The 11,535-nt window shown below is 33.7% G+C and overlaps 1 protein-coding gene and 1 long non-coding RNA gene across 2 annotated transcripts; one reads left to right on the top strand and one right to left on the bottom strand.

Moving 5' to 3' along the window:
• Positions 1-5,790: 5,790 nt before the first annotated feature.
• On the top strand, positions 5,791-6,270 carry LOC128132086 (uncharacterized). The gene is made up of 2 exons (XR_008230011.1): positions 5,791-5,931; positions 6,010-6,270. It is a non-coding gene; the product is annotated as an uncharacterized LOC128132086 (long non-coding RNA).
• A 259-nt stretch (positions 6,271-6,529) lies between these two features.
• LOC128132085 (uncharacterized) lies at positions 6,530-8,248 on the bottom strand. The gene is made up of 3 exons (XM_052768125.1): positions 8,034-8,248; positions 7,793-7,938; positions 6,530-7,715 (listed from the first exon to the last, which is right to left on the bottom strand). The coding sequence occupies exon 3, from the start codon at positions 7,364-7,366 to the stop codon at positions 6,599-6,601; it is 768 nt and encodes a 255-aa protein (XP_052624085.1). The 5' UTR covers positions 7,367-7,715; positions 7,793-7,938; positions 8,034-8,248; the 3' UTR covers positions 6,530-6,598.
• Positions 8,249-11,535: the final 3,287 nt, after the last annotated feature.

Raw genomic sequence — 11,535 nt, 5'->3', positions numbered from 1 at the left:
AGAGGAATCGAGAATTGTGGAAATGGTTAAATCAAGAAGTCAATCATACTTCGTTACAATATCGAATCTTAGAGTCATACTCCAAGATTGCGAATTGAGTGACAAGTCTTAAGTAGGTTTATAACACTCAACAAATGTGGAATTTGGAAAAGTTTTTCTATTCTTGCACATTTGAAATTGGTAAGTTGTGCTATCTTGGATAAGACAAAGACCAACTAGGACCAATTTGTGAAGTGTTTTGTCTTGATAAGAGCTACACTAACTATTGAATATTTGTTTGTCAAGAAATGTTTCTTTATAAGAGAACCTTATATGTCAAGGAGTCAGTGGAAGTTTTAATGGTTTTGAAAAAGTTTCAAGTACAAATCAAGAATAAACCTTATTGACCATCACTAGCACACGACTTGAGGTTTACAACCTATCGTGTTGACATTATTTTGTTTCTGTGCCATTCCAATTGAGTTAATTATTCATGTGAGTTCTATGAGTTCTCATTTGAATGCATAAAGACAAAGTACCTTGATCAATGGAAAGTACATTGATATGTAAGGATAAGTTGCTAAACTACTTGGAAGACATGGTGGGCACTCGTGTTACCATAAGGCAAGAAATCAAGATTAAGAAAGTTCAGTCCATATGAGTTTGGATTTTTCGCAAACTTTGGTTTTGGCAAATTCACATGGATAGGAACTCGTACACCATAAAATCTAAGTGTCATAAGATTCCCTCCTTCATGAAAATGACTGTGAGGAAATGCTTTCACTAAGAGAGATTTTAAGAAGATAGCAGTTGTGAGAATTGTATTCTCAAATTCGATTATGGTTACGGCATCCCTTTCCATAGTTCGAATTGTGAGATTTGGCAATTAGTTTGAACATTTGGAACTTAGTAACATAAGTTCTGAATTGGTAAACACACATATGAGCTATCTAAGGCAAAGGTGTATAAGTTTAAGAAGCTTAGATAAAGGCTTATCGAAGCATCTGGTATTAGAAATATGAATTTCAGAAATTCAATAAGCATTGTTTTCTAGAGTTCATTTGTTTTCTGAATACATGTCAAAGCTAATGGGAGCATAAGTGTTATGCTTATATGATAATAATCATCATGATAGTGGGAGCATAAGTGTTATGCTTGTATGATTATTATGGAGAGTATTGCAAGTTAGCAATATTAATTATAGAAAAACAAAGATTCAATTTGCAAAGTTACATAGGTTGAAAAGTTGTTTTGCTATAATTAAGGGAGAAAATATTATACTTCGTTTCAAAATCTAAAGCTTAGATTGAGAAATTTTAATAAATTTAGTCAAAGGATACATAGTGTGTTCTCAAATTTCGATTATGATTACGACATCCCTATTCATAGTTCGAAATGTGAGAACGTGACACATAAAATATTATGGCAGAAGATTGATAAAGTATCATATCTTTATGTAATACATTATGCATCGTGTCCCATACACTTCAGGTATAGGATCGATTGCAAATGCTATAATATTTGACCATTCTAAAATTTTCCAAATGTCTAGCGCATTAAGAGGGAAAAAGGACTAGAATCGTTTTTGACTAAAATAATTAAACAACTATCAAAGGACGATCCAAAGTTCGCTGAGGATTGGTCGCTTGTGAATAGTTAGAAGTATGGTATTGGATGGACCATATTGACATTATTATGAATAGATAAGATTCTATTAAGATTGAGTTTTCATATGGAAAATGTGGAAATGTTTCCATATTGAGAGTTGGATATTGAGAATCTATATCTAGATTAGAAACTTTTATGCAAGAAGGATGTTCAAAGGAATGTACTTTGAATGTGAGACTTCACGTCTATGGATTTGTCTTGTAACAATTTCTGATAGAGTACTTTGTAATTTCATTGGCCAAGTCTTGGTGACTTTTGTAATATGGCTTTGCGAAAGGATCGTCGCATAAAATGTTAGAATCTAGCATATTCTAGTAGTGGCAAGAACCTTGTGTTCTTACACTAACGGTAAGGATTGGGAATTGTGAGATGAGCACCATTGAAAAAGTTTTTCAATTCATCTATTTCACAAAGCATGGACCATAGGAAACAAAGTGTGCATGGTTGGAGCATGGGACACTTTTTGTTATTCAAGTAATGAGTTGATTATCCAAAACATTAAATGATAAATAATGAGTAATCAATATGGTGGATAAATAGAAGTGTTTTATTTACTCTCACAAGTTTGGGGCTATATAGGATTAAGTATTATTGTTATGTTTCAGTTTGCATGTTTTGACTTCCAGAATAACTAGGTTATTCAAACATCCACAGTCGGTCATACGTTGGGAGTAGGTATGAATAAAGACTGTCATGAATCTGTCTGTAGATTGTCTGAAGTGTTTAGACATGGCACAAGTTTGCTGTAGAGTTCACAAGTGCTTTGATAAGATTAGAGTATTGGATTAAACTCACGCTCACTTGGATCACTTCATGGATTTATCACGAGTGATTAGTGAGACGATAATATTGTATATTCTTGAAACCGAGACATGTGAGTTGTTACTTGTTGGTCGGTTGCACATTGATAATAAGTAAACGCACCAGTAACTTGGAGTTATAAAACTTATTGTTGTGTGTGATTCGATGAGTGAATGCAAGCGAGCATATGAGTCGAAGTTTATCCATTCCTTTTACCCAAAGTGGGATAAAATCGATATATGTGGGCCCCTCGATTATTTAGTGATGACACCTAAGCGCTTGGCCAAGCCGGGACTAAGTTGATGTGTTCAATTGTAGTCTGTTGTCATTCGTCATAAATCGGAAGTCGGGAAACAGTATAGAGAGAATGATTGAAATTTGTGTCTTATGTCTATACGATATCTTGAGAATGGAGGAATATATAATCCCTTATCTAAAGGACACGCCATTTGATAAGATCAGAGTTGACAGCGGCTTTTGAAAGCTACGATTGCTGATCAGGTTCTGAAGTCATATGGAAAATAGTTATTAGACTTATCCAAGTGGGAGACTGTTGGATTAGTGTCTAAGTCCATAACTATTTTGGTATGTACTTGACCCGATTATGAGCATGGTCCTTTTGGGTTGCCTTCACCATAGCAATATGTAGGATGAATTAAGGAGAGAAAGGTTTAAATATGATTTATTAATATATATTAAAAGAGAAATCATATTGTTTAACTAATATTAGTCAAGAATTAATTAAGAATTGATTTTGTGGCTAAAAAAGATTAATTAAACTTAGGGGACTGAAGATGTAATTATAAGATAATTATAATTGGGCTATGGATCACCTAATAAAATGTAGGTTAATTGGACGAATTCTATGGGAAACCCATTAGAAATCGTCCAAGGGATGTGTTTAAGGAGTCCATGGGCTGCTTAGGGCCTAAGCAGTCAAATTAGGGTTTCCTAGTTGAAAACCCTAATAGCCTACATGTATATAAAGGGCCCCTATTCCCCAAAAACGTGGACAAGTAATCCTTTAGGGTTTCCAGCCGTTTTGGTGCCTCCTCTCTCCTCCCTCTTCATCCAAGTTGCTTAGTGGTGTTTGTGACTCCATTAGAGGTGCAACAGTTGAGCAGTTGAGGCACTAAGCTTTCTGAAGCCAATCAAAGCAAGGATTGATTGTTATTGATATATAACAATCAAAGGTAATTACTAAACCCTTATTTCAATTCTTATTTGATAGATTAGGGTTTGTTAGTCTTGGATTCATTGCATGTACAATAGAGAAACCTAGATCCAAGCATTAGGGTTTGTATGAGCACATATGATTGTTCTTATGCTTAAAACCCATCATACATATATATATACATATATATATATATATATATATATATATATATATATATATATATATATATATATATATATATATATTCAAATTCCATCAAAGACAATTAAATGTTACTTTTTTATTTTTTATTAAAAGTTTTCAGATTTGAATCCAAAACTTTTACTTAGGAAAGTATGTGTGTTAGCCATTTCAACTAAATCTGGTATTTGTTTATATTTAGGGCGAAAATTTTTGACCCAACCTGTAATCCGATACGAAAATAAATGAGTTCGGGTTGAGATTTCTGACCCGTTAACCTGTTTGTTTCATGGGATGGGTTGGATTAATTGTTTGAGTTCACCAATCCGACTATATATTATATTTTAAAAAAAAATTATTTATGAATTAATGCAAAGCCATAAAATTATTTATGTACCTTTCAGAAGATCATAAATTTAATTTTATATATTGTTTCTATTTGAAGATCATGAAAAAGAACCCAAGTTGGAGAAAGAAATGAGAATTGTAGTATGAATGAATTATTGAACTTTTTTGGATCCGTTTGTACAATTACATTTTGCATGAATGTTTTCAATTTCATTTAAATGTTTATGACTTTATGCTACAAAACTTTTTTTTTTTTTTCAAATGTGTTGCTTATTAAGTTATTATGTAAGATATTTAGGTTGGTATTTGGTTGTTCATTTTATTCTAGTCAATGTAAAATGTTAATTGTTAATTAATTTAGAGATATGTATATTTCGTATAAATTTAATATTTGAAAAGTTATCTGAAAATGACTGGTCGATTCTTTGACCCAAATCGACTCACTAACCTGCAAACACGTGAACCAATATACTTAAACAAATTATGTGGGTTAGGTTGCCTTGATGTTTCCAATCCGCCAACCTGCCAACACATATATTATATGGGTTGGGTTGGGTCAATGTATTTTGACCCGTCAACTTGAACCAATCTAATTGTCATGCTTATTTATATTTTTCAGTAATAATTTAAAATTTTTATAGTATTATTTACTTATGAATTTTTTTTTTTGAAAAAAAAATATGTTATATTTTTACTTATGAAAAATATATAGTGCTCGTGAATGGTTCGTAAATTTTGATGTATTTACAAAGGTTATAGAAATCGTTCGACGGTAGCTCGGCGGTAGACTGGAGTCAAGATATTAATCGGCTAGACCAATATTTTCAACATTGGTTTTTATTAATTCGCAAGTTTTTTTGTAATAAAATGTTTATTGTATAAAAAAATACCTAACTAACTAAATAATAATAAAAAAATATGTAGATATACATAACTCCAAAATATAATCATTTTAATAAATATGTTGTTATTAAAGAAAACTAAAGTTACTTATGCACCACTATTTTTTTTATCTTTGCACCAACTTTTTCATTGTTGATAATTTTTTTTTAGGAAAAGGTAAGGATTGGAATAATAAATAGCAATACAAATATTCAATTTTTTATTTATTAAAAAGTAGCATTCGAGTTGATAGTAAATGTCATATTTTAAATTTTGTATTTATTTTTTGTGTTATTTTATCTATTTATTAAAATATTTGAATTTACAAAGCATTAAAACAAAACTCATTACCTGATTATTACAATGTGAACCATAAAAACACACCTAAACACTAATTGTTATAATACGTTTTATTACAAGCTAATTATATGATATAAAATTTTTCTTTATCGAACAACTTCAAATTTATTAAAAAAAAGGGTAAATTACACCGTTGGTCCCTTGTGCACATGCCAGAAAGCATGTTTAGTCCCTATTTCCAAAATTTAACTCGTGCAGTCCCTCGTTGTTATTTATCTTGCATGGTTAGTCCCTATGCACGTTAACTGTTAACTCCTTCCGTTTAAGCTACCCACGTGCCTTGCACGCAGGGGCATTTTCGTCTTTTCAGGGTTTGTGTCCATATTTAATGCCGTTACACCTTAAATCTTATAAAGAACATTGCAACCCTCTTTTCTTCTGTATCCTCTCGTTCGTCTCTTCCCCTCGTTCGATCGATTTCTTCCAAATACATAACAATGATCGATATTAAATGCAATTGTGGAGCCACTGCAGTGATTCGCACATCTTATAGCAAAAGAAACCCTGGGAAACTCTATTATGCTTGTACAGTAAAGGTAAGGTTAATGATTTCAATTTCGTTCTTCGTCTTCTCTAATTTTGCCCTAATTCTTCATCTACTTTAATTGGTTCAGGGACCATTATGCAAGTTCATAGGATGGGTGAATGATTATGATCAGGACTGTGATTGTATGGCGTTTAGGATGAAACTTGAAGAACAAAATCGCAAATTGAAGCTTTACCTAGTTATTAGCTGGGTTTTTTTTGTTTCAGTCCTTATATATAAAGTGTAGGTTAAGTAATGAAGTTGTTAGTATTTTGGTATGTGTATATTGTAATGGAGACTCTTTGTAATGTTATTTGTATTAACAAAAAAATTTCAATTTTAGTTGCAATATATTGTGTAATCATAATGTGGTGTTATCAGTTGGTGTTCAAATTTAATGAAAATGTGGTATTTGCAACATATGCAATATACCATTCAATACTAGCATCCAATATAACAATTAAAAAGGACAAAAACTCTAAAATATCCAAGATAACCATTGACCATTAACATAAAGGGACATCCAAAATAACAACATAGTCTTATGGCATACAAATAGTTATCCTACACAGCAACAAAGTATCAAAATACAACACATAACAACAAAGTAATATGGCAATAAATGCCTAACAAAAACATAGTTATCCTTCATGATCATGATACCAAACTACAAATTCTCAAAGCATGGGGCTTTTTCCTTTGTTCCCAACTCCATTTTGTACACCACCACTGCTACCTGCTGCACCTTCTCCTGTTGTATTCCCTGCTGCACCTTCTCCTGTTCCATTCCCAGTCTGTGATTGTCCCTTGCAGGTCCTTCCATTATGGCCCACATTTCCACATTTTGTGCATGTTACAGATTTCCATTTTGTGGACACTCCATCATCTTCTGTTGCAGATCTTCTTCTCTTTTTTTTTGGTCTGCCAATAGGGACACGATACTTTGGTGGTATCAACTTGGTAGGACATGTGCTTTTTTCCCACAATAACCTCCCATTAATAGGTTCAACTTTGAAGACATACATTTCTTTCCATGTCTTGAGCCAATAAGTTGGGTGTACCCATGTCTCAGGTATTCCAACATTTTCATTGTTGAGCCTCATATCCCATATAGCTGCTATACTATGTTTGCAGGGTATGCCTGTCAGTTCCCACCTATTACATGAACAAGTTTGTTGGTCCATATTAACCACATACTGATTAGTACCTTCACTTGTAACCTGGTACTTCCCATTGCCACAGAACACTGCCCTACACTGTGCTGCCCTTTCTTTAATTTTTTCAAGGGTCTTAGTGGCTGTAGGAGTTAATGGGCCATTAGCTTTATCAATTTCTTTTTGAACCATGACAATTTTCCTCATGATATACTCCCTAATAAACTCCAAGCAACTGATAATTGGCTTATCACGACCCTTCACTATCTTGCTATTCAAACTCTCACACATATTATTCAACACAGCATCACAATGTGCCCTCCCTAATAAAACACAACTGTATTAGATTATATTTAAAAATTATACACTTATAAACATAATATTATATACCTGAGAAGTGGGATCTGGACCAGTGCTTAGGTGGAATAGAATTAAGCCAGTCATATGCTTCACTGTTAAGTTTCTTTAGTTCTTCCATGGCACTGTTGAATTGTGGTATGGTGGTACATGTTGCACATTTCCAAAGACAATCCTTGAATTCCTTGCCCCTCCATTTACGTTTCATGTTCTCATGAAGATGCCTTAGGCAATATCTATGCTCTGCTGCTGGGAAAAGTTTCTCAAGTGCAGGCAATAACCCCTAAATCATCAAAAGAGTGAAGTTGCTTATTGAATTGTAAAACATGCATGTGAAAATGAATGGAGAAATTTATTTACCTTCTGTCTATCTGATATGAAAGTGAAGTTGGAGTTTGCATACAAACCAAGATCATCTCCTAAGTTAGTTAAAAACCAGGTCCATGAATTAAAGTTCTCTGCTTCAACAACTGCATATGCCAAAGGGTATGTGCAATTGTTCCCATCTAAACCCTGAATTATCATGTCAAACACAGTAATAAGCAAACAATTAACTATGGTCAAACATTAATCAAATACTAAAATATGATTATGCACATACCACTGCTGTCAGGATCATACCATGGTATGGACCCTTCATGAATGCACCATCAAGCCCTAGTAAATCTCTTTTCCCTGCTGCAAATCCACTTTTCAGTGGACCAAGACAAATGTATACTCGTTCAAATACCCTGGTCTCAGATGCATAACATGGTTCACTTTGCACTTGAAGTTTGACTGTGGTGTTTGGATTTCTACTCTACACCTCCTGTAAGTAGTCTCTTAGACATGAGTACTGAGCAGCAAAATCTCCCCTAATTGATTCCAGGGCTTTCGTTTTCGCCCTATGAACTTTCATGTCTGACAATCCAAGTTGGTATTTCTTCTCAAGCATCTCACGTAATGCTCTAAGTGGTATTTATGGGTTTGCCTCCACTGTGTCAACAATCTGTTCAGAGAGAAACTTGTAGTTACATGCCCTAATTTTCCTTGTTTGAAGGCACGTATGTTGCTTTTCATAGGTCTTAACAGTCCAGTTAATGTCTTTTTTCCACTTACTCACTAGTAGGACCCATGGGCATTTATGAATAGAACCATCTTTCACTTTCTTTTTCTTTTGACTTGGTCCCACTTTGTCATTACTTTTGCTGGTCCCACCTGTTTCTAATATCCCAAGGTTTGGTATTGTCCCTTTGCAAACCACTCTAATCCTATTTTTGTCATTCTTGACAAAGTCTAACTCCCTTCTACTCTGTATGGAATGAAGATAAATTTGTTGTTTAACTTCCTTGGCTGTGCTAAAAGTTTGGTGGATGTAAAATGGATCTTTGACAGCAGCTGCTTCATTCTTATGTGCTCTTCGTAAATCTCTTATCTTCTTCCTTTTTTTACTAGCTTCACCCTCATCTGATGAAGATGCAGATACAAATTCTTCAGTGTTTATAACCTCTAATTCTTCATCACCTTCTACTGCTTCATCTCGATCATCGGGAAAACTTCCAACCCACTCCACCTCTTTGTCAATGTTGAGGTGAAAGTTCTTCATATCAACCTCTGGATCATCTAACAAATTATCTTCATCAACTATGTAATCGCTATCTTGACTGTATTCACTATCTTCAGTGTCATCACTATCATGACTGTCTTTACTAGCTTGACTGTCTTCACCTGCTTTTTCACTATTTGGTTCATCTTGTTCCATAGGAGTCCCACCAAAAGGTTCACACCATTCAAATGTATCACCCAAACCATCAACATTAGGACATGTGCTTCCTATCATTGGTTCAGTCAAAGGGCTATCAATTCTTGGTATATAGGCAGGGGTTGACTCAACTGTTTCACTCAATGTAACAAGGGGTTGTTCCAAGGTTGTTTCAAGTAATGTACTAGGGGGTACGTCCATAGTTTCTACATTCTCAAAAACAGGGGCTTCTTCACTAGGACAATCCCCTGAATTTGACCATGTCAATAACAAGCTTTTACGACAAAGGGACTCAGGAATTTCGTGTATCTTTATCTTTGCAGGGTTTGGGGACATTTGATACGTATGGAGCTTGGTTTCCCAAAACTCTGTATACACTTCTATCACCTTGTGCTCATACACGTATGACCTAAAGTGGTTTATATCTTCGTCACAACCCAAAGCATACAACCCAAAATCTAAATCCCAGGTTGGTCGTTTGAAATGATAATAAATACTTTTACCTGGTTCCACACAATCTAGCAATTCCATTATCTCGTCCATATCATGCACCGAGAACAAGTCACTATCAATGCCATCAATATATTTCATCTTCCCCTTTATGTATTTGCGGCCTGGAAACTTCGTAAAAACTCCACCATAGTTCAATCGTATCGAGAACATACTTGGATTGTCAGCTGCGAACCCAAAAAAAAATTACGTTTTAGGAACGTATAATGGAAGATCAACTGAAAATGTAGAAAATTTTACCGTATGAGCTTTGGAGGTCGTATTCCTCCCATTCTTGCCTAATCCTCCAGTTCACCATCGTAGAAAACTAGGGTTTTCTCGTGCAATGCTAAGGGTCGACGGAGGATGAAATCAGAAATGATCGGTTATCGAAGTCGCGCCATACTGGTTCATGTATAAAAACCCTGAAAAGACGAAAATGCCCCTGCGTGCAAGGCACGTGGGTAGCTTAAACGGAAGGAGTTAACAGTTAACGTGCATAGGGACTAACCATGCAAGATAAATAACAACGAGGGACTGCACGAGTTAAATTTTGGAAATAGGGACTAAACATGCTTTCTGGCATGTGCACGAGGGACCAACGGTGTAATTTACCCTAAAAAAAACGTTAGCATGACACTAACTAAAGACAAGAAACAAAACCACCAAAGGTTCAAAACCCACAAAAATAACTAAACATTAAATGGCTACATAAAAATAAAGAGCTTTCCAAATTCCAACCCAGCTAATTTTTCTATTTGTGCTTCTCTTACTTACCTACAAATAAGATTGACTGTTTGAGACTTTGAGTAACCATTCTATCCCACGAGTCCTTTTTTAACCGAGCTGAATCAAAGACAATTGAATTTTTAAAAACCAAATGAAACACAACATCGTCAAAAACATTGCCTGAGATAAATCTTAGAAGAAGATTGCAAACGACCATACCAAACCAAGATAACAATTCTTTAAAGATCTCAAACCATGGACAAGTACATCCCACTATGTCAAAATCTTAGGCAATCAAATCTACTGCCAAAGGTGAAGAAATCTATTTCAATATAAAACTAGATGTATACCTACGCATAGCGGCGATAATAAATAGTTTCTTTTTTCGTGAATAATTTCTTACGAGGAAATAATTATTAGGTTTTATTGTTAGTTATTATGTAATAAAAAAATTTCCATTTTTAAATAAAATATTTATGTTTCGACGTTATATTTATATTGCATTTTTATATATTTGATGTAAATTAATTTATATCATTGTCTATTTTATGCAATGTAAATTATATATATATATATATATATATATATATATATATATATATATATATATATATATATATATATATATATATATATATATATATATATATATATATATATTAAAATTGTCATTTTGCTCCAAATTAAATTTTTTAATAACCTTCCTTAATTCAAGTCTTAAATTTTTTGGCAAGTATTAATTATTTATTTATGTATATTTGATTTGTACAAAAAGTTTTATAACTTGTACCTCTTAAATTTCAAGATATGACTAATATGATTTATATATAGTATAAGATAATGATATGTATCTTTATGTTAAAATTGAACTCCTATAGTTTAGGAGTTATCCTTTCCATTCCTCGTGCAAAGTTGTTGCCTCTTTCAATGATAAATCAATTTTCAATTATTCTATCAAAATCTTCATGGTATCAGAACGGGTTGTTGTAACCTGCGAACCCTAAAATGAATATTGACATGACCAACAGTGGCGGCAAAGATAGTGGTGATGAGAGCACACCGCCGATCAACCCATCATCCGATCCAAATTCTCCATTCTACATTCCTCCAAACGATTATCCCCGACAACTACACGTCAATGAAT

Source organism: Lactuca sativa, chromosome 2 (assembly GCF_002870075.4).
Source record: "Lactuca sativa cultivar Salinas chromosome 2, Lsat_Salinas_v11, whole genome shotgun sequence".
NCBI lineage: Eukaryota > Viridiplantae > Streptophyta > Magnoliopsida > Asterales > Asteraceae > Lactuca > Lactuca sativa.
This window is presented reverse-complemented; position numbering and strand designations above follow the sequence as displayed.

What these genes read in the sequence shown, in the direction of transcription:
- LOC128132085 (XM_052768125.1), bottom strand. Translation starts at nt 7,366, where the DNA reads ATGTGTGAGAGTTTGAATAGCAAGATAGTGAAGGGTCGTGATAAGCCA.